The 22,459-nt window shown below is 37.0% G+C and overlaps 1 protein-coding gene across 2 annotated transcripts in view; it reads right to left on the minus strand.

Moving 5' to 3' along the window:
• Positions 1–381: 381 nt before the first annotated feature.
• The window catches only part of pgap6 (post-glycosylphosphatidylinositol attachment to proteins 6), a 32,952-nt gene continuing 10,874 nt past the window's right edge, over positions 382–22,459 (minus strand). The window contains exons 6-13 of one of the 2 annotated variants that reach the window (XM_052022265.1): positions 19,709–20,031; positions 16,910–17,006; positions 15,411–15,534; positions 12,447–12,586; positions 11,809–11,987; positions 8,875–9,021; positions 7,627–7,743; positions 382–3,847 (exon numbers count right to left, since the gene is read on the minus strand). In XM_052022265.1, the coding sequence (XP_051878225.1) occupies positions 3,551–3,847; positions 7,627–7,743; positions 8,875–9,021; positions 11,809–11,987; positions 12,447–12,586; positions 15,411–15,534; positions 16,910–17,006; positions 19,709–20,031 (1,424 nt within the window). In that variant the 3' untranslated portion in view covers positions 382–3,550. Of the gene's footprint in view, positions 3,848–7,626; positions 7,744–8,874; positions 9,022–11,808; positions 11,988–12,446; positions 12,590–15,410; positions 15,535–16,909; positions 17,007–19,708; positions 20,032–22,459 lie in introns of both variants that reach the window. The other variant, XM_052022264.1, reaches the window with a different exon arrangement.

Below are 22,459 nucleotides of genomic sequence, written 5' to 3' on the forward strand. Positions count from 1 at the left end.
TTGCACAGCACTTTGGAAAGCCCCAAGGATATAAAAAACATTATACAACATGAACTCATTCTTCTAATAACTGCAAATCAATCCGACAAAGTTACAAGCATTAACATCTTCCAGTACTCAACCTTCATCTTAATCATCCAATCAATGGGAATATTTTTTTCTCTCGCAAACTAGATACTCCCAGGAAGGGCCGTTCACACTTTGTTGTTCTTACCGGATTTTGCCATGACCTTCTGAATGGATGATGACTCAACAGCTCTAACTATTAATCCACCTCAAAATAAGAGCATATTTAAAAATTTAAATTTAGTATGGACATTTATTAAAATATTGATTTTGCAATGTTTCAAAATAAAATTTATTATAAGCTGGTATTTCATATTATAAATTACATGATACAAAGCTTCCACCATTAAACTGCATTCATACACAATTATGATTTAAATACATTATCCCAAAATATAAATTCCCATTTAAGGCAATCTAAATGTGCACAGCAAAATATGTATTATGATATATATAGTTACATAAAAATAAATAGGAGTTTATATCAGAATAAATTCAACTGTTTAATAGGAAACTTCTATTTTCTCACCCGCAAATTATAGTACATAGAATCTTTGCTATTATATACATATAAGAAAATATCAGTTGAACAGAACATACATGGTGCATCAAGTTTTTTCAGGGTTTTTTTTTGGAATAAAAGCTGTTTTCCTTCCATTGAATATCATCTTTACAAAAAGTAGTCACTTCTGCAGTCCTGATTCCAAACACTAGTTCACAATTAATGCAGCATATAGGTCTTAGTTTAATTTAAACAGTAGTCTGACTAAAACATTTACAAACACAGATAAAACATAACACAGCAGCATCTCATGTTCAAGTTTCTTTATAAAATATTATTTTAAACCCATTCATTAAGTTTGTATAACATATTGTTTAATCAGATTGCCTAAAGCACCACCAGGCTGCTGAGGAGCTCATGATAAAAATCATTTGATGGAAATAGTTCAGGGAAAATAGAGTGAACCAATTCAAAACCACAAATTAAGCTCCAGATTGTGTATCAATGCAATTTATCTAGACCTTCATGAAATAAATAGCTGGTTAGTGCTGGTTAAATAAAAACATGCAGACTGTTAAATTAATATGTCCTAACATATTTATATTGTTGCTTACTAACAAATGTGTCAGGAACTTTTCCCAAATAAAATAGCAAACCTCAAAAAGGAGACCATAACACGAGAAATTTTTTTTTTAAATATTGTGTTTTGCTTTGAAGAAATTTTGGGCAATTTCTGCTACTAACTAGGTGTGTGGTACCAGAGAAAAACTTCATTTTTGAAAAGATTAAGACAACTTATAGATATTATAGCAAACCAGTAATAATTGAAGTAGGGAAAATAAATTAATTTCAGTGTCCCTGGAAGTAAATGTGGCTATACAGAAGAACTGGCAAATTTCATTATAATATTTGTGATTATACATATTATGCAATTCAAGTTGTTTTTTACTCTAACACACATGTATTTCATACCCAAATATCTTTCACATCCTGTATAACCTTTGTTCTAACTCAGGGTCTACTCTGCCTAAGATGCAAATTAATTTAATTTAGAAAAAACAGCTATCTCCTATACAGCTTTTAGTTTATACAATTCAACATTTGCAAATATTCATACTCTAAAGATTTAGCACTTGCGCCTAGATAAAATTCCATTGGGAAGACTTGATAATTCAACCTAACAGAAATTGTGCAAGAATGTAGAATAAAACAATTCCCTTGCAAATAGTTCAGTCAATAATAAATCACCATGGGCTTAAATCGGTAAAGTGTGATATTTCTACCAAAAAAGCCATGATCAGATGCTCTAAAAAAAAAGAAAATTCCATGTACTTATGTCTGAGATATATTCTAGCATTTACTTAGCAGTAGTCTTCAATGCCAGTACTTTATAGCCATTTTGAAGAAGATAACTATATTTGGGTGATAAATTTTTCATAGAAATTAGTGTAATATTAAACATTCACTGCCTCCATCAAAAGCTGCAATGTGTTCCATCTAGAAAATGCATTGCAGAAACTCACAAAGCTAGTTCAACTCCCAAACCCTTTTCCTTTAACACATGGAATGAAAAGTACAGAAGGGATATAGGAACACCACTTGCAAGTTTTCCTTTGTTACACACCATCCTCGCTGGGTCTGAATCCAGGAACTCCCCAACGACAAACACCCCAAGAGTGCTGTCATCCAAAAGATGCTGTGACTCAAGATGGCAACTCACCACCATCTTCAAAGGCAATTTGAGAAAGACACTAAATGCTTGCTATGCCAGTGGCATGCTCACCAAAAACCTTAAAAATGCAAGGTTGCACATTGCTGGCCACCCAGAGTCAACAGGAGTGAATTTACTCCTTTTATTTAATTGTTAAAAATCCTCTCTCTATAATATTCTAAAATAGTATGTGTGCAGGTAGTTATGAACAATACTCTTAGTACATCGTATAATGAAAACTGAAACAAATGAACAACTTTGAATAATTAGAATCATTAGTTATAGGACTCTCATAAGTGGGAAATATGTAGTTGAAAACTGAAGCATCTCTTGAAAAAGGCTCCCAATCATGTCCAGAAAAACATTAAATAATTTTTTTTCCCCAAAATATTGCAATATTTGTGCATGGATTGATCCTGTTAAAAACTAAAACAATATAACATGCAATTTTCTTCCATGCCCTGCTGCAGTCGACATGGTTACCAAGTGACCAAGAGGCAGCTTTTTTGTTAAATATATACACATGCATCAGGGACCTTGAAACACATCAGTTATAACACAGCATAACTCACTGAAAATATTTTTGGTTAGTTTTCAAGAAAGAATAGAGAATTTAGCCAGACAACTCTTCTTTTGGGGGGGGGGGGTAAGAAATTTAAATGAATTTCAATATGCCAGCCCCCAATTAAATGGATAGTCCAAAGGAATAAATCAACACTTAAGTTTTTTTTAAAAAAGGTGCTAAGTAATATGCTTAATTAAAATCACTTTCAGTTCTTTGGTCTCTAAAGTAAAATAGCTACTGTAGTAATGCAACCCACTACCTACTGGCCTGACTCTTCCCTTACAGTGCCTTTGTAACAAATGATAAATTCCCAGGTGTTTTGTTAAAAATGAAGACTTTAGGTATCTCCAACAAGAATACACTTTTGTATTCTGAATAATAGAAAATAGAATTAATCAAGTTGTAATATATTGTTTTGGCCAATATTACTATAGACCAAACAAGTGCATGCAACTACCTTTTTGTTAAATAAAACATCTGATGCCTCTTATTTTAGGTATAAAAATCTATTTGGCATCTTGCAGAAAAAAGTCAAAAATGAATTAAATTACTTTGTCATTTTTACAGAAATTTAAAACATATTTTGTGGTCATTTCTTTTACCACTGCTTTTAAAGTTTAGCAACTGAAAACAATTTAAGAATACATTCTTTTTATAAAAATAATCTGTTTCCTCTGATTAAGCAAATATAGCTAAATTGACCCATTCAACAAACAACGTACAAGTCTTCTTCTACATTAGAACAAATCTGGTATCCACATGTAAGCTTACGAGTCCAGAACCACAGGCTTATGTGTTTTTTACCTGGCGGTAACAAAAATACCACACTTCCAGCTACAAGAATATGCCAAATGCTGTGTGTGTAATAATAGTTCTCCTTTGTCTCCAGAAATCCATATACAGCAATAGCAATCAATGCTGCACCTATTCCTGGCAATAAGAAAAACACCCAGCGCTTCCATGTTGGAGGATAGCAATGCCGGCGTTTCACACACTGAGACACCTGAAAGGGATGAAAATAAAAATTATGCTGTCTGTTGCCTCATTAATAACCATTTAATATTTAAATCAAAAACCTTCAAAATGCTGAGGATTTATTTGCTCCACTTAAAAATCTGATGAATACGCAATCCCAATAATACCAATGAATAAATGGAACTCTCCTTCATGGATTCCAGAGAAGTATTTCACTTGAACATATTCAGCACAAGGCAAAACTATAAACATGTGACCTGATCCTTAATACAAATCTCAATTGTCTATTATAGTAAAATACCAAGTGTTTCAGAGAAAAACAAGAAGCACATGTCAAGCCAAATAAGGAGCAGGAGGAGGGACCGAAAACAAAGAAGTTGATTTTATGTATCAGTTTGAGAGTTATCAGTCCAAGGAAAATAGAGATGATGGACTGGTGCCATGTTGGATACAGGAACAGAATCTTGGAGGAACTGGTATTTATGTAGATAAGTGAGCTTTGTCAATTCTAGACTAAACTCTTTCAAGAGGAAATAAGAATTCAGTGGCTGAGGGAGAGAGGCAGGAGCAAGTAACGTTGTAGCTTTGTAGAAAGATGCAAGTTCAGAAATTCTCTTACTGTCCATGGTTCTGTGTGAGGGTGATGTTAGCCAGAACTGGAAGCTGGGAGAGGGGAGCAGAGCAGAGACTTGCATTCAGATGAATCTCCACAAGTTGTAAATGTGATAGCCATTGCCAAACAGGTGGCAGAAATTTGGTACTTTTCATCAAAAGGCAACTGTTACTGAGTTAAATGTTCATTTTCAATGTGTGATTTTAATATTTTTGATTCCAAAAGCATAAAAAGATGTTAAGGAGCTAATGTGGATAAGTGTAATTAAATGACAGCTTGGCTGTTATCCAACTTAATGGCTGAGTAGACTCGAGGGAGTCAAATTGCCTACTCCATATTCCTAAGCAGTCTGATAAAGGCACAAACAAAAGGTCAAGAAAGATAGCAGAGATGTATGGCTCAGTACTTGATTGAAAGCTAATCCTAGGATTTTCTCAATCACTCTTACAACTCAGCTTTTGTCAGGCCCTCAAGAAAACCCTTCACCACATTTTAATTACTTTTTCATTATAGCCTTTCAAGGGCAAAACTTAAGTGCATCCAATACACAACTGCTTTATCACTGCAACAAACTATTGCTTTAAATTCTACTTCTTATAAGGAAGTGGTCCAAAATTATTTTGAGAGACATTTCAGAGAATGGAAAGGTCATAGAAAACAAGAGACTTTATGTGCAGGGACCAGTTTAGGGAGACAAAGATTACAAACTAGATTCATAGATTCCTATGGTCATACAGTATGGAAACCAGCCACTCGGCCCAGCTCATCCATGCCAACCAAGATGCCCATCACCACAAATCTAATTTGCCTGCATTTGGCCCATTTCCCTCTAAATCTTTCCTCTCCATGTACCTCCAAATATCTTTTGTGTGTGTGATTGTACCTGCCTCTACCACCTCCTTTGGCAGCTCATTGCACATACTCTCCACCCTCTGTGAGGTAAAACTTGCCCCACAAATTTCCTTTCAATCTTTCCCCTTCACCTTAAACCTATGCCTTCTAGTTTAAGATTCCCCTACCTGGGAAAAAGATTGACTATACTGTATACCCTATCTATGGCCCTCATTATTTTATAAACCGCTATAAGGTCACCCCTCAGCCTCCTTCACTCCAGGGAAAACTGTCCCAGCCTATCCAATCTCTCTTTATTACTTAAGCCCTCCTTTATAGGCAACATCCTTGTGAATATTTTCTGCACCCTATCTAGCTCAATCATGTTCTTCCTATAGCATTGTGACCAGAACTGCCTACAGTACTCCAAGTGCAGCCTAACCAATGACTTGTACAACAGTAACATGACATTTTAACTTCTATACGCAATGTTTCTGCCACTGAAAGCAAACATGCTATATGCCTTCTTCTCCACTCTGTCTAACTGTGTAGCCACTTTCAGGGAACTACGTACTTGTGCCCCACGGTTGGCTGTTCAACAACACTCCCCAGGGCCCTGCCATTCACTGTGCACGTCCTGGCCTGGTTCAACTTTCCACATTACATCACTTCACAAGTTAAATTCCAGCCATCCCCTTGCTCACTTTCCCAGTTGATCGAGATCCTGTTGTAACCTTAAACAATCTTCTTCACTGTCCACTATACCACCAATGTTGGTGTCATTTTCAAACTTAATAATCATGCCACTGACATTCTCTTCCAAATCATTAATACAAGTGATAAAACAATGAAAGACCCAGCACCACTCCCCATGGTACATCACTAGTTACAGTTTTCCAATCAGAAAAACAACCCTCCACTGCCACCTCTACCTCCTACAACCAAACCAATTTTGTTTTCAACATGCATTTTAACCTTCTGGACCATAAAGGGAGATACAAAGGAATTGAAGATCAAGTCTGAATAACTGAACATGACAGCCAGTGAAAAGTGTGAGTATAAAGGAAGTACATTTCAGGAAGCACTGCAGTGCTGTGGTAGGCCTAGACTTTAATGGAAGTAAAATAGGAAACTGGGGAGTTAAGTCCAATATAGATGACTTAGAATCAAGGATCATCATCAGGTCAAGTTAGTGATAGTGAGAGGCCAGAAGGTGGCATTAACTAAAGTGTATGGAGTGACCAACTATCAGTCAAGTTTCCAACCTAGGAATTCATAATAATAATAATCCATCAGAAAGCAACATGCACTCCAATGAACACCCTGATTTGTGAGTTAGCAAATGTTGTGTAGAGAAATGAGAGTGGGGTAGTGATTGTTTAACCATTTACAGAGCCCAAGTAGGATGATCACCTTCCCAAAGTGATACAAAGCCAGTCACATGTCAGTTACAAAAAGCAGGGTTCAGCCAGGGGGCATTAGTGGAACATCCTAGGACTTCACTCAGATCACAGTTTAATAGTGCAGAGGTTCTTTTCACATGCAGGCTTTCATCAAGAGGTACTTTGCCATCATCACTCCCAGCAAGTACCAACCTATCTGTCAAAGCTGTTTAAAGCTGGCAGTATGGGAGCAGACTGCCACATTACACAGCTGATGCAAATGGATCTTGAGGGCTGCCATATGTCACCCCAACATCATCATTCTGCTTTTCCAAATCTGCTTCAACGCTGTCTCAGTCTGAAGCTACAGTAATCCCCAGCCGCTTATGGTGGGGAATCCAGCAAACTTGTACCAGGTTGGACATTGAAATCAATGGAATTCCATTTCTGCACAATAGAGATGAAAATATGGAAAGAACCAAGGCAGGCAATTAAGTGTTTATAGCTACTTAACATGTTAAATGTTTTGAAATAGCTTTTATAATACTGGCCAAGCCAGAGGCAGTAGCTTAGCCAGAGGTAACAGTTTTTAGTGTTGATGAGTGGGACCTATTTTGATCCACTTAAATGATGGAGTTAGTTACACGGCAGAAGGACCTGCCATCACTCAAGTGATGGAAACAGTTCTGGACCACAAGTTCAAATAGGAGAAGCATACAGCGCAAGTGCTAAATTTAATTTGTAATTAGCATGAAATGGATACAGCTCAAAGAATACAAATTCTGGCCAATAGACACTCCAGCTCAATTGTTGTGAGATCGTAAATTAATCTTCTTAGGTCAGAACTCTCCTGACCAAATAGGAGCAGATGATTACCTCGATTCCAAGGTGCTTTAATTTATATTTTTCCATCCACTAATTTTGATCAAAATCATAAAATGTCATTTTTTTTTACAACTTAATATGCAAGATTACACTCACCCATGCAACCACCATGATCCCCAGGGCAACAAGGCAAGGCCCCAGTAAGTTCCAAAGACCACGGCGATCTAATTGCATTGACATAGCAATCAATAAGGATCCAAGAATAAAAAGCACCTTTAATAATAAAAACAAAAGTTTAATGTAAATTTGCCATTTTCTACAATATGTTAAAAATACTAAGATATTAATCTAAACCATTGACCTTTTATCGCTCTTCTTCAAAACATGCAAGTAACTCTCCAACATCCAATTTCAAAAAAAAATCAGGACCATTGACTTGTTTTAGATCACAATGCTCTTAGAATTACAATAGTACATCTTCTACAAACATTTCTCCAGTTCATCACTATTAATTATTTCTATAAGAGGTCGTGCGCTATACTTCTATGCATTAACTCACATAGTCCTATATGTACTTGCAAGGCAGAGTAACTAAATCCAATGAAAATAGTTTCCTTTGGGATCTGGACTGGAAATTCATTTCATTTGCTTTCTGCTTCTTCAATTTTCCTGAAGTTAGCCCAAGTACTTGGTGAGACATAGCCAGATGGTCAGGTAAAAAAGTGATAAAACTGAATAGCAATTGAAAACAGACTAATTCAACTTGATCTATAAAGCTTAATTTCATTGTGTACAATATGAACACATATGCCACCACCTCACCTCCACCCCCCCCACCCCCACCAAACCACAAACATTAGGTTGACTCATCAGACTTCAATAACTCACTTCAAGTTAACAACTTAGGCGCACATGTAAAATCCTCTGGACTTTACTGAACAAACTTAACTGCTTTTACAACTTTCCTGCATCTAAAGTCTCTACTTTGTCAAATCCCTCAATTTGTTCACAGCCCAAAAAGGGAAACAGGCCCATGGAACCTACCACTGGATAGCAATTTGGTATGAACAGTTTGTTGCCTTAACAAATTGCTCATTGTCCATGAGAAACAAAAATGCATATTATGTCTGAAAGAGTTCCTTCAGAGCTCATGAAGAGTCCTTTTGCAGGGTTTTGACCTGAAACATCAACAATTTCTTTCCTCCCACAGACGCTGCATGATCCGCTGAGTTCCTCCAGCATATTGTTTATTGCTGCATATTATATCTAATGGTCTCAGTGGTTTAAAATAATAATGCATTAAGCACTGAAACATTTTAATGATAACTCAACATGCAAGATATTTATGTCGAAAGATGATTTAAAAAAAACAACACCCCTTCAAAAATAATTGTTAATACTTACATACTTAAATTGAGACTTTAACTTGGCCATACAGAGAACAGTAACCCACACAGATAAAACCGAGCCAAGAAAGTCACAGTATTGAAGAGTATCATATTCCATAATGCACAAGACTGCAATTCCTGGTTGATCACATGCATGATAAAACTGTAAGGAATAAGTTTTTAAAATTGTCATTTATCTGTTTATTCAAAATTTGTCAAACTAAAAAAGTTAAATAATAATCATTCTACAACGGATAATTTTCTTTTAAGTATTAGTATAATAGCATCCTTTAAATTAGCACTAGATTAACAAAAACCCAGATCATGTGTGCATGACATCATGAAATAGATTTAATTAAAAATCAGGTCCAGGCCAACATCAAAAAAATTACCACAAAAGCTACTGGGACAACATTTAAATCAAAGGGTTTTGTTAGTGCCCTTTGGGGAACAAAACAAAGGATTTCTGCCAAGTCTGGCTTAATGTTAATTTAGTCACAGAATGCATCATTGAACACTAATGCTTTATATACAAACAAATGAAACTTAACAAGTCCAAATAAGGTATTTTAGTTTTATAATGCAAGTTATAATTGAAGAAAACAAAAATTTAAGGATAAATGTGTACAAATTACTTGTTGCTATTTCTTCAGTGTTGGTCACAATACCTATACATAACTCTAAAAAAATAAATAACACCAAGACTGAACATCATTCAATTCACTGTAAATGTGAGGTGTTGCACCTTGGGAAGGCAAACCAGAGAAGACTTGCACAGTGAATGGTAGGGCTCTGCGGTGTGCGGTAGAACAAAGGCACCTGGGAATACAGATCCATAGTTCCTTGAAAGTGGCGTCACAGGTAAATAGGGTCATAAAGAGAGCTTTTGGCACTTTGGCCTTCATAAATCAGGGCATTGAGTACAGGAGTTTGGATGCTATGTTGAAGTTGTACAAGACATTGGTGAGGCCAAATTTAGAGTATTGTGTGCAGTTCTGGTCACCTACCTACAGGAAAGATATCAATAAGCTTGAAAGAGTGCAGAGAAAATTTACAAGGATGTTGCCAAGACTTGAGGACCTGAGTTATAGGGAAAGGTTGAATAGGTTAGGACTTTATTCCCTGGAGCGCAGGAGAATAAGGGGAGATCTTCTAGAGCTATACAAAATTATGAGGGGTATAGACAGGGTGAATGCATACAGGCCTTGCCACCCCCCCCCCCCCCCCCAAGGTTGGACAAGACTAGAACTAGAGGACATAGGTTTAAGGTAAAAGGTGAAATGTATTAGGGTAATCTGAGGGGGAACTTCTTCACTCAGAGGGTGGTGCAAGTGTTAAATGAGCTGCCAGTAAAAATGGTAGATGGGGGTTCAACTGTAACATTTAAGAGAAATTTGGGTAGATACTTGGAGGGGTTTGGAGGAATATGGTCCAGCTGCAGGCAGATGGCACTAGGCAGAAGATCAGGATGGCATGGACTAGATGGGTCAAAGGGCCTGTTTCTGTGCTGTAATACTCTACGACATATACCACACCCAGGCCTATCTTTGGAAGGCCTTGTACTCAGGAAGTATCAAAGATGTATAACTTGTAGAACAAACAAAATAACAACACGATTTCTTCCTCTCCCAAGTTAGTCTCTTGTTCTCTAGTAGTTTGTAACTCTGGCTCCTAGTTTTTGCTCTTCTCACTCAATTGCCCCAGTTTGCCTCTACCCAGTTAATTTTGCTCACTCCTTTGTCTACATCTTTTTTTAATTGTCTTTTTAACTTCCCAAGGCAACCTTGAGAAAACTGGTCAGTTTTTTTTTGTATACATGAAGTGATTGGTTCTGCCAGAGTATCTTTTTTTTTAAAATAAAAACAGGATAATCATTGAAATCCAAGTACATATGAAGGCTACCTGCTTGTAGGATAAATCAGAGGAATTCGATTAAGATTCCCCTTATTACAATGCTGGGGCTGTGAGGAGTTGTTCCCCCTTCAGAGTTCAGGGATCAGTAAGCACAGTTAGAAAATAAATTACAGCAACTAGCCCTCAAGCTTTTCAAACAAAAATGTGGGGATTGACTCTGCTGTTTATATTTACAATTTACAGCATCTACAGTATTTTACTGTACATCAATTACTCTTCAAAATATAAACAAACAATTCTAAACTTTCATGCCATCTGTCTTGGGCATTTCCTCACGTTAGAAGTACATACATGAAAGCTACTGGGGCAACGTATTAACTAAACAATTTTCTTAATGCCCTTCAGCGAACAAAACAAGAACTTTCTCCTCAGTTTGGCTAAATGTCAATTTAGTCACAGACTGCATTACTGAGCCTCAATGCCTTGGATACAAATGCAAGCACAGATACAAGAAGCCATCTCAAAAGCCTTTCTTACTCCAATTTCACTTTAAGGGAGAAAAATTTCTTTGGGTTCCAGTGGCAAATACAGGAGTATTGTTTTCAGTTGAACCAAATGCTGGGAGGAGTTAAACCAGCCCATACACTTGCACACCCACTAAACACCTGCAGCCAGTGCCATTCCCCACTGCTTTTTCTATAAAATATAGATCTACATTGAGTTCAGAGCAATTTTCTTAAATGAATTCAGAAAACCGTTTACATGGTAATGTGTGGTAGAAGTTCAAAGCACATGCTATATCATGTTTGACCCATATCCCATGACTGGGCAAGTGAAGTCTAAAGTTACATTTTCATAACTGAAAATACTTCTAAATTAGAAACCCTAGTTGTAAGCCCATCTGCTTACTAATGAGTACCATTTCCAACAGGGGCAAATATCAGAAATGGTTACCAGAGATGATATTTACTTCTCTTGGGCAGTTTACTATAACTATATCACAGTAAAAGGGAAACTTTCATATTAAAATATATTATTTTGATTAAAATGAGAATTAATACATTGTTAACAGTATGTCTACTGCTTTTAAGATTACCGTTGAGAAAATCATGGTGAAGAGATACACAGCAGCCTCTACAAAGTAATAGCGATGTATAGCAACCACAGTCGGTGGAATGAACATGAGATTACTCAACGTCAACAAGAGAGTTGCAAGCAATTGACGTCCGTATGATAGAGCATGGGTATCATCTGTACAGCTCCATCCATTCCAGCCTAAGGAATTTACAAATAAGAAAAGGCAGAATTATTTTCTCACACAAAGCAAACATAAAGCATGGCAGTCCACTAACATTAATGTTTATTGAAATATAACAGATGCTTCATTTGAAATAACATAATTGATATTCAAGAATTCTTTAATCCTTCAACAATATTAAATGTGTGGCAATTCACAGCCACACACCTTTGTCTGTCAGCCACAATAACTAGCTTTTTGTTTATTGTCAATGCAATAAGGCAGGTATACAATTTGGTATACATAATGGAGATTACAGAGAGGGAGCTTATTCTGGCAAGACTGCAAAAGAATGGAAATGATTGGTGCAACTGGAGTGAAGGTAATTGGTTAGTTCCCTTGTCAATCAATCCTTGTGAGTGGACCTCTATAATTGACTGAAATTGATTTTATGCATTTTCGGTGACCAGACCCTTCTTTGGTATAGTTATACCTACCTGCTTTACAAACACATGCAGCATAAAGATATCCATGAGTTCGAAGAAGCCTGCATTCTCCATATATACCACAATCACCAATACAGGGACTCAGTACAGTTGATACAGTTACCCGAGCAGACTCCTTCACACAAACCTGACTGCTAAAATACAGAAAAGACCAATTAATACTAAGTTACAGCTTTTCAGTGTTTGACAATTTGGTGTTACTATCTCTAAATACCTATTAATGAAAGTAGGTTTTAGGCACAATGCCCTCTTAACATACGAGTTGAATATCAGACAGGATCAAAAAGCATTACATCTATATAGTCCTGATGGTACAGAACACCAAATCCATCATCAGTTTTATTTGAATGTGTGCATCCCTCAAACCTTTATCAAACTCTATTAAATGTCCTTTTCAAGCATTTCAAAGCAAAAAGCTGAAGTCTTAGAATTTATCCTCAATTTAAAATCTGGTCTATGACTCCTCCACAATTACCTCAAAATAAATTTAGAAAGTTGGTGACCAAAATTGTAAATAACTCTCCCAAAATGTGAACACGTTATTGATCTATGCAAGAGTATAATAATTAGTTTCAAACTGCTTAAATGTCTAGTATGTGGCATCAAATATCAGCTTATGTTACTTAAAATACTACAGTGAATCATGTATAATCACAATTAAACTATTTTGTTTCTCCATCTTTGCAAAAGCTACCATTGTATTTTTTCATCTATCATGGATTAAAATCTGACATAAATTAAAATGAGCCTTTAAATTTGACTGTATAGCCATGTACCAGAGGCAAGGCTCAGCAACCAGGTGAACCATCGATGCAACTGCCACAGTCAAATCAAAAACTTACTAAAGCAATTCTCCAAAAAATACACCTCATAGTTACACAATGCAGGATATTGCTTTGAAGATCTACACCTCAAGGTTCAACAATACCTTCTTCCCCACTGGCATCAGGTTCTGGAACAGATCTGAAAAACCCCAATTATACCTCGGACTATATTTCCCTCAACATGCACTAATGTCATTGTTTGGTTTTGTTTATTCTGTTGTGCAAGTTATGTATAATTTATGTTAATTTAAGTTTACATAATTTATGTTTGTCATGTTTTGTGCTGTTGCTACAAGAAAGCTAATTTTCATGACATTTATACCCTGGCTACGTCTGCGCATGACAATACACTTGAACTTGTCTTCATTCACTGTACCCAGCATATAATTACATTTGCTTACAATTTTTCTATTGTGTCAATATAGCATTAATTTTTCATTCCCAAACATACAATTAGTGAAAAGTTTGAAAAATTGTTACGTAGATTGCAGCCCCTCAGTATACAGTGGCAGCAGAACCCCAAACTTTGACCTTTCTCCATCGAGTTTTGGGATGGCTGCACCAAGCTTCAGTGCATCCCTGAGGATGATCACACTGTTGGGAATGAGCCAGTTTGAACATTTGGTAGGAACAGTTCCTTGCATTTGCTGAACCAAGACATTTCTGAAGTACAGGATTGGTCGTGAATGGCACCGCAAGTTTGAAGTGCTGGAAGGCCTACCCCTGCTCCTTATATTCCAGCAGATTAATCAAAAATGAAAAACAATTTAAAAAAAAACTTTCTTGCAACATAAAATATGAAATGCATGTCAATCTAATCCTCCATAATTCAGAGATTACTAGTTCAAAGAAACATGATAGTTAGCCCTCTCCTAATCTTATGTCACACAAATGCACACTATATCTGAAGTGACTACTTAAACTTAAGTGTGCACAGTTAAAATGGCATGTTTCAACTAGTATTGAAATATCCTTGATATGCATTCCAATTATTTTAATGTTAACAACAAATCCCCAGCTATCAGTTCAGATCAATAAAAAAAATCCAGGAAGTATTTCCTTCTGTTTTCAAATCTTTACTCCCTTCAACTAATCCCACAAAGTCAAATTAACTAGCCTTTTATAACATTGCTGCTTCTGGAGCTAAAGGATACACAAATGAATTGCTATACTGGCCTACATAACATTGACTAAATTCCATAACAATGAATGTAATTCATTGAATTGCATGCTTTGCAGTCACAGGGACACAAGGAGCCCTATATGAATGTAGGCTTATTTCTTGTTTTAACAGTTGGCATGCATTTCACATTCAATGGACACATTAGAAGCAAGGCTAGAAGAATATTCAAATCATTTGCGTCTCAACCTTCACCAGAAGCAATAATCCATTATTTACATTATTCATGCTTGTTGCCTTTCAAATTAAATTCTATTTTTATTCCTTTACATGCAAATCATGGAATGATTGTCAGCCTTGGCTCAATGTTACCTTTCAGCCAACCACATCAGAAAGTCATGGATTCAAGACAAGAGTCCAAAGACAGAACCCTATAATCTGGGGTGACATTTCACTGCATTACTGTGGAAGTCCTGTCCTGCCAACAGAAGTACTGTCTTTTGAATAAGACATTTAACATAGCCCTTTATCTGCCCTTTGAATGTGGGCTTAAAAGATCTCATGGCACTATCCAAATAGCCAAAGGCTTCTTTTAGCCATTAGTCTTTTCAAAAGATATGAACGAAATACTGGTAAATTTTGCTCATGACAGCAAGAATCTCCTCCTGCAAACAGGAGAATATTCCTGCTGTCATGCTCAATTTACCTGTGACACTTTCATATATTAGTATTTACATTGATTGTGAAGTGCTTTGTGATATCCCAGGGTACTGAAAGAACTAAATAAATGTAAAATTGGTCTATTTTTTAAAAAAAGAACTTGATCTTGGCAGGGTCCAAAATTTTGGTTTTTTTTGCACATACTTTATCCAACTTACCTTTGAACATCTGAACACATTAAAATAATTAATCTGTTAATGTACTATGACGTGCATTCGTTTAATTAAGTCTAAGTCAATTAAAGACTATTTGAGTTTGAATGATTGAGTTCATGATCAACAATGGCCTCACCCTTTATCATTGGGGCACAGGATTTGCAAGGTGAGGTACCAACGGTCAGTCTCTGGGTAAGGAACATGAAGGGATGTTGATAATATCGAAGCATTCATTTTAAGCAGATATCCCCAAGATAAGGCTTTGAAAAGAAAAACATATATTATAATGCATACAATGCATAAAAACAAAACCCGAAAAGATGAAGTCTTAAATATATAGACTTAAACAATCCAAAGTCACAGAATTGTGTCCTTGAGCATTCTTTGATTTTTTTTAACCTGCATGCAGGATTGTACAGAAGTATTGCAGAAGATTTTAGGCTAGCTTGAAGCATTGCAACAGCAAAGCATTGATCACTGAGCTAGCATAGTGATAAAATTTTGCAAAAAAACATCCAAACCATTATAAGTAGTCATAGCATGAAAGGATTAGGCTCTATTTTTTTTAATAGGAACATTATAGAATGCAGTGAGAAATTGGGATCACCCAAGTCAAATTTAATAAAAAGGATTTAAAAGAAACTTGATAGAGGTTTCTTAGCTGTGGAGATTCCATAAAGCTAATAAATGCTTCTTCCCAACTTAAATTCCCTTTTCACTTTGTGGACTTACAGATTGAAAGAGAGAATTAGAACTTCCTATCTATCCTGATGAAATGCATACATCAAAAATCCTGTTAACCTGAAAAGATTCCAGACCCTGGATCGTCAGATAAGCAGACACTATACTCAATGAAAGCAAATATATCCAAAGTCTGAAACAACCCCATTGGAGTCCCATTTCCTGTACCTGACAGATCTTATGTTATGGACACCTCTTGTATTTAAAGTGAGATATTCTACCTCCAAAGTATGAAAACTAAGCCTAAACTAATCCCAAAGTATTTGCTTTGGCCAATGATAAACTTTGGCTATTGGCAATATCATTGCCTAATTAGAGATTTGTTCCAAAGAAATTTTGAGAAAGGTTTTCTGCAGGCGAGAGCAATTCTCCCAACGCAGCGTTCTAATCACTGCAAATGGACTTCAGAAACTCAGAACTGTGTTCCCGCAATGTTCTGTCCATTAGTTCAAACAACAGAAGAAGATGAAATGTTACCCCACGTTGTTCAGTTATGCAAGTTTTTGAAATAAAGTAATGCATTAAACCCTATTGAAAAACTAAGTTCACAAAAATATTCCAAATTAATCTGAAACGCAGAGAATGAGAGAAATTTTAAAGAAATTCAAAAGACAAAGCAAATGCCATATTCTGCAAAAGCAACAAGCACCAAGGTCAGAGAACCGAATGAAATTTACAAAGGAATAGAATGTAGGTATAACCTTCAGAAACCAGATGCAAGCCCGGTGATTGACTTATATAATCTTCACACAGCTTCATTCAATAGTAACAGATTTTCAATACAGTCAAATCACCATAATGTTGAAAACAAAAGACTACAAACTCAAGCCCAAAATATGACAAAACATCAATCAGATAATTAGAGCTTCATTGTATTTGTGAACTATTGAGTACCTTCTCTGCAGTTCATGGAATTGACATCTAGGGACATCACAGGAGACCCAGCACTTAAACAGGCAAACACAGTTGAGTTTTCATTGGATAGTGAAGTCTAAAAGATTAAAAACAATTTTCTTATGTATTCCTCAATAACAAAACTTTTATTTCTATACAGAAAAGAAATACTAATAGATCAGCAATGTATTCTTGCACCTTCAGTTTCTAACTACAGAACAGGATTGATCTCAAGCAAAATGATGAACTAAAATCTAAAGGGATGATGGTCAATAAAAGGTGCCATTGGCAAAAAAAAGTAATCAGAAGAGAGGAAACTTGTCATAATTGCAAAGTTTTCTGACAGGAACAGAAGACAAACATCTGTAGAAAACCAAATCTAGGACAAACAGGAAACTTTTTTTGTATTAAATCCTTAATCATTTTTCATATTCTTGTAAACAGAGTGAAATATAGATCATTTAAGTTGTAATTAAATGCTTTTGGAAACCAGCGTATTTGAGGACAAAGCTTTAAATGGGCCAGAATTTTTAAATCCATTTCCTTTTTCATACACAGAACTCAAAATTCTGCACCTTATTTATTCTTTAGTACTTATAGCTCAAATTATGTTGCTACATTATGAGAAAAGTTAAAATGCATATTTTTTTTTAAAAACCATCATATCATAACTAATTTGCTTGTACATCTCATCGGTTTCTTTCAATTCTATTTAGGTAAAATCCTTTTGCAACAACTAGTTTTTCTCCCCCATCAGCATAAACTTCCACATTCTAGAAACCTGAAATAGAAATAGAAAACGTAGTTCTGGTGAAAGGTCCATAATCAAAAGGAAACACTGCACTTTTTTCCTCAGATGTTGGCTGATCTGCTGTGTGCTCCCATCATTTTTTGTCTTTGTATTTGATTTTCACTATTCATTTGCAGGAATTGTTACATTAATTAAATTAACAACAGATAGAAACATGTATTTGTTCCTTATTCATAACATCACAAAAGACATGTTAAATAATGAAAGTTTTAAGCTTTAGCTGGTTTACAGTCAGAGTACTACAGCACAGAAACAGACCCTTCAACCCAACTAGTCCACTCCGACCTGATATTCTGCCTAGTCCCATCTACCTGCACCTGGACCACATCCCTCCAAACCTCTCCCATCCATGTAGCTATCCAAACTTCTCTTAAATGTTACAATTGAACCCGCATCTACAACTTCCCCTGGCAACTTGTTCCACACTCACACCACCCTCTGAAGAAGTTTCCCCTCAGGTTTAAGGTGAAATATTGAAGGGGAATCTAGAACTAGTCTCACCCAACTTTAGGGGAAAAAGCCTATATATACCTCTCTTAATTTTGTATACCTCTACAAGATCTCCCCTCATTCTCCTGCACTCTAGGGAATAAAGTCCTAACCTATTCAACTTTTCCCTATAACTCAGGTCCTCAATTCCCAGCAACATTCTTGTAAATTTTCTCTGCACTCTTCCAAGCTTATTTCCTGTAGGTAGGTGACCAGAACTGCATACAATACTCTAAATTCAGCCTCAAAGTCCTGTACAACTTCAACATAACGTCCAAACTCTTGTACTCAATGCCCTGATTTATGAAGGACAAAGTGCCAAAAGCTCTCTTTATGACCCTACCTACCTGTGACACCACTTTCAAGGAACTAAGGATCTGTATTCCCAAGTCCCTTTGTTCTACCGCACACCTAGGACCCCTACCATTCACTGTGCAAGTCTTACCCTGGTTTGCCCTCCCAAAGTGCAACACCTTTAAAGTAGTATACATGACACCACACAAACAGACGACAAAGCTAGCTGACAAAAAATTGAGGGTATTGTCCAATATTTAGACTTAACTGGAAACAGTAACCCAATTAACTGGAAAAAGTTTACAAGAACTAATAAAGCAAGTTGATGAAAGTGAGAGTTGGTAACGCAATGAAATGAAAAGGAATGGGACAACTGGGTGAACAGGAAAAGAAATTGTTTCATCTAAATCAAATCAGACTGAGAGTTTCCAAACTTAAGGAAATACAAATTAGATAGACATGTAAAATGAATGTCAAATTGGGCACAGGATATACAAAAGCCAAAGGAAAAGTCAATTGAGACAGTTGGAAGGCAGATATAGTTATTAATAATTATTAGAATTGACTAGTATTAAAACATAAAAGAATGAGGCACCACACATTAATTAAGTTTTAATACTAGAGGGTGACTGGTGAAAATGAACACCCAACACATTGTTAAAAGGTTACACAAGCTGAAATGGACATAATTTAATGTCCTGTTGCAAATTTAGTTCATATTTACTGTGCCAATATAATATTTTCATGGCATTGAGCAATAAAGACAGTAAGGTGCTTTTTTTTTAAAGAAGTTAACAAACAATATCTTCCAGGTATCAGGGTTTAAAGGCATATCTGTCATCACCTGAAATTGATGCATCATTTGCATATAAATTAAAGCAAATGGCACTAACTTCACTAGCCCAGTAAAATTTGGCAGCCCTTCTCCATAATCCCCTGTGGTCAATTATGCTTAGGAGCATGGAATGTCAAAGAAATAAGTTGCACCCAAGTTGTAGCACAGTGGATCCAATAAAGTTTTCCAAGATGTTCCATTCCAAAAAAAAGGGGGAGGGAGAGGAGAGAAATTGAACAACAAAATGGAATTTAATCATTAAAAGCCTTTCATGCTACTACACAAGAGTGTCTACAATTAAATCTGCACACCAAATTAGACATACAGCAGCTCCTGGGTGACATCACTGGGAAGAAATACAAAACTATACCTTATTTAACCGCAAGTTCAAGATGATGGTACCACCATTATCTCTTCTTGTATTCAAGTTCAACAGAAGAATTATAGGATAGTCAGAGGTGACAAAAACATCTGGTCCATTTAAAACAAAAAATCTCACAGAATCAACATCCAAAGCTTCCCGAAGAACAGGCTGATTATGAAAACATGATTTCCAATCATTAATTGCTTCAGTATTATTTATCTTCATGTTTACTCTAAACATATCCATATTGTTTGTTACTGAACTTTTGCTTGACAGAGTGAAGTTTTTATTCATAGTGGGAAGATATCCAATATCAACAGGTGTACATACTGCAAGAGATAAGACAATCAACATTTACATTTAGATAACTTGTAAAATGTAGACAACATCACTTTATTCAAGTAATGCAAATATTAAATATGAAAAAAACCATCTAGATTTCTTGGTCCTTCCATTACCCTCAATTGAACATCCTGTTAAGGATTATTCTGAGTTATGAAATTATGGATAGCTGATATTAATTAAAATGAGGACACAAGAGACTGCAGAACCAGGAAATAAAACCTGTTCACAATTTTACTTCAACTGATGCTTTGGAGTCATTGAAACTTATCATTAAGTGTGGGACATTCTAGAGCAACACACAAAGTGCTGGAGGAACTCAGCAGGTCAGGCAGCATCTATAGAGGGAAATGAACAGTCGGCATTTTGGGCCAATATCCTTCATTAGAACCGGAAAGAGAGAGGGCAGAAGCCAGAATAAAAGGGTCGGGGGGGGGGGTAGTGCGGGTGGGAAGAGTACAAGCTGGCGGGGGATAGGTGAATCCAGATGAGAGTGGGAATGATGCGAGATGCTGGGAGGTGATAAGAGGAAGAGGCAAAGGGCTGAAGAAGATGGGTCCAAAAACCCCAGTTTGATAAGGTCACCCTGTCTATTTTTTCCAATTTTTAGCTAAATGTAGATTTTAATATTAGATTTCATCTGTAAAAGGCTTTTTGAAACAGTACAATGTAAATGCCAATTTGTGTTTGGAAAATATATTGCTTTGGGGCACTAGGTGATACTGCCTTTCACGAATGATCAAATTCAGCTAAAATTGCAACTAGATATAAAAGTTGTGTGGAGACACAAGACTGCAGATGCTGGAATCTGGAACAACAAATAACCTGCTGGAGGAACTTAACAGATCGAGCAGCATCTGTGGGGAGGAAAGGGAACTGTTGACATTTCAGGTCAAGACCGTGCATCAGAATTGGCTGTGGACAGCGAAGGAAACAGGGGCCAGTTATGCACTGAGGATGGGTGAAGGATGATGGGCAGATTGAGCTAGGCAGGGAAGGTGGAGGGATGGAGTTGGGAGACAGAGGCAGGTGGATGATAGGTGGAGGCAGACAAACAAAAAAGGCAAATGGAGCCAAGTGTGGGGAAGGGAGGGTGAAGGTGGAGACAGCTGATGTGGAAACACAAAAGCTACCGGTGCTGGAATCTGATAAATAAGGAAGGTGATAATGGGAACCATTACTGGAGAGGTGAAGGGCAGATAGAAGCACATGGGGGGGGGGGGGATCCAGTGGGTAAAGTGTGTGGGTAGTAGGTGGATGTAAGGGAAGGAGGGGGAGAAGGACAAAAATGGGAGGACTGAAGATGTATCTGAAGGAGAGGAATGGAAAATAAAAAACAGAAAGGGTTACCCGAAATTGGAAAATTCAATGTTCATACCATTGGGTTGTAGATTACCCAGGGGGAATGTGAAGTGTTGTTCCTCTAGCTTGCATTGGGCCTCACCCTGGCAGTGGAGAAGGCCAAGGATAAACCGGTCATTGTTGGAAATGAGAAGGGGAATTGAAATGGCATGCAACTGGGAGCTCAGGATGGCCAATGTAGACAGAGTGCAGATGCTCTGCAAATTGGTCACTTAGTCTGCACTTGGTCTCGCCAATATAGAGGCGGCCACATTGGGAGCACCAAGTGCAGTAGATGAGGTTGGAGGAGGAGTACATGAATCTTTGCCTTACCTGGAAGAGCCATTTAGGTCCGTGGATGGTGGTGAGGGAGGAGGTGCAAGAACAAATATTGCACCTCCTGCAGTAGCAGGGGAAAGTACCAGTGGTCAGGAAGAAGTGGGTGGGGAGGGATGAGCAGACCAGGGAGTCACAGAGGAAGTGGTTCCTACAGAAGGCAGAAAGGGGTAGGGAGGACAAGATGTGGCTGGTGGTGGAATTTCACTGCAGCTGGTGGAAATGTCGAAGGATAATGTGATGATTGTGGAGCCTACCGGGATGAAAGGCAAAGACTAGGGAAGCTCTGTTCTGTTTGGAAGCACTTGAGGTGAGAGAAGTCTGTAAAATGGAGGAAATGTGAGAGAGAGTTCCATCAACTACAGTAGAAGGGAAGTTGTTTCCCGCAAAGGGGGGGGCAGTTTGGATGTCCTGGAATGGAAGGACTATCTAGAGAACATATGTGGAAGGTAATGAGAAACTGGAAGAAAGGGGTAGCATCCTTACACATGACAGGATGGGAAGAGCTGTAGTCCAGGTAGCTATGGGAGTCAGTGGGTTTATAGTAAATGTCAGTGGATAGTTTATCTCCTGAGATGGAGTCACAGAGATCCAGAAAAGGGAGTGAAGTGTCAGAAATGTTCCAAGTGAGTTTGAGAGCAGGGTGGAAGTTGGTACTGAGGATGATAAAATTGACGAGTTCTGCAATCAGTGCAGGAAGCAGCACAATTACAGTTATGTAACAGAGAAAAAGTTGGG

Source organism: Pristis pectinata, chromosome 8, assembly GCF_009764475.1.
Source record: "Pristis pectinata isolate sPriPec2 chromosome 8, sPriPec2.1.pri, whole genome shotgun sequence".
NCBI lineage: Eukaryota > Metazoa > Chordata > Chondrichthyes > Rhinopristiformes > Pristidae > Pristis > Pristis pectinata.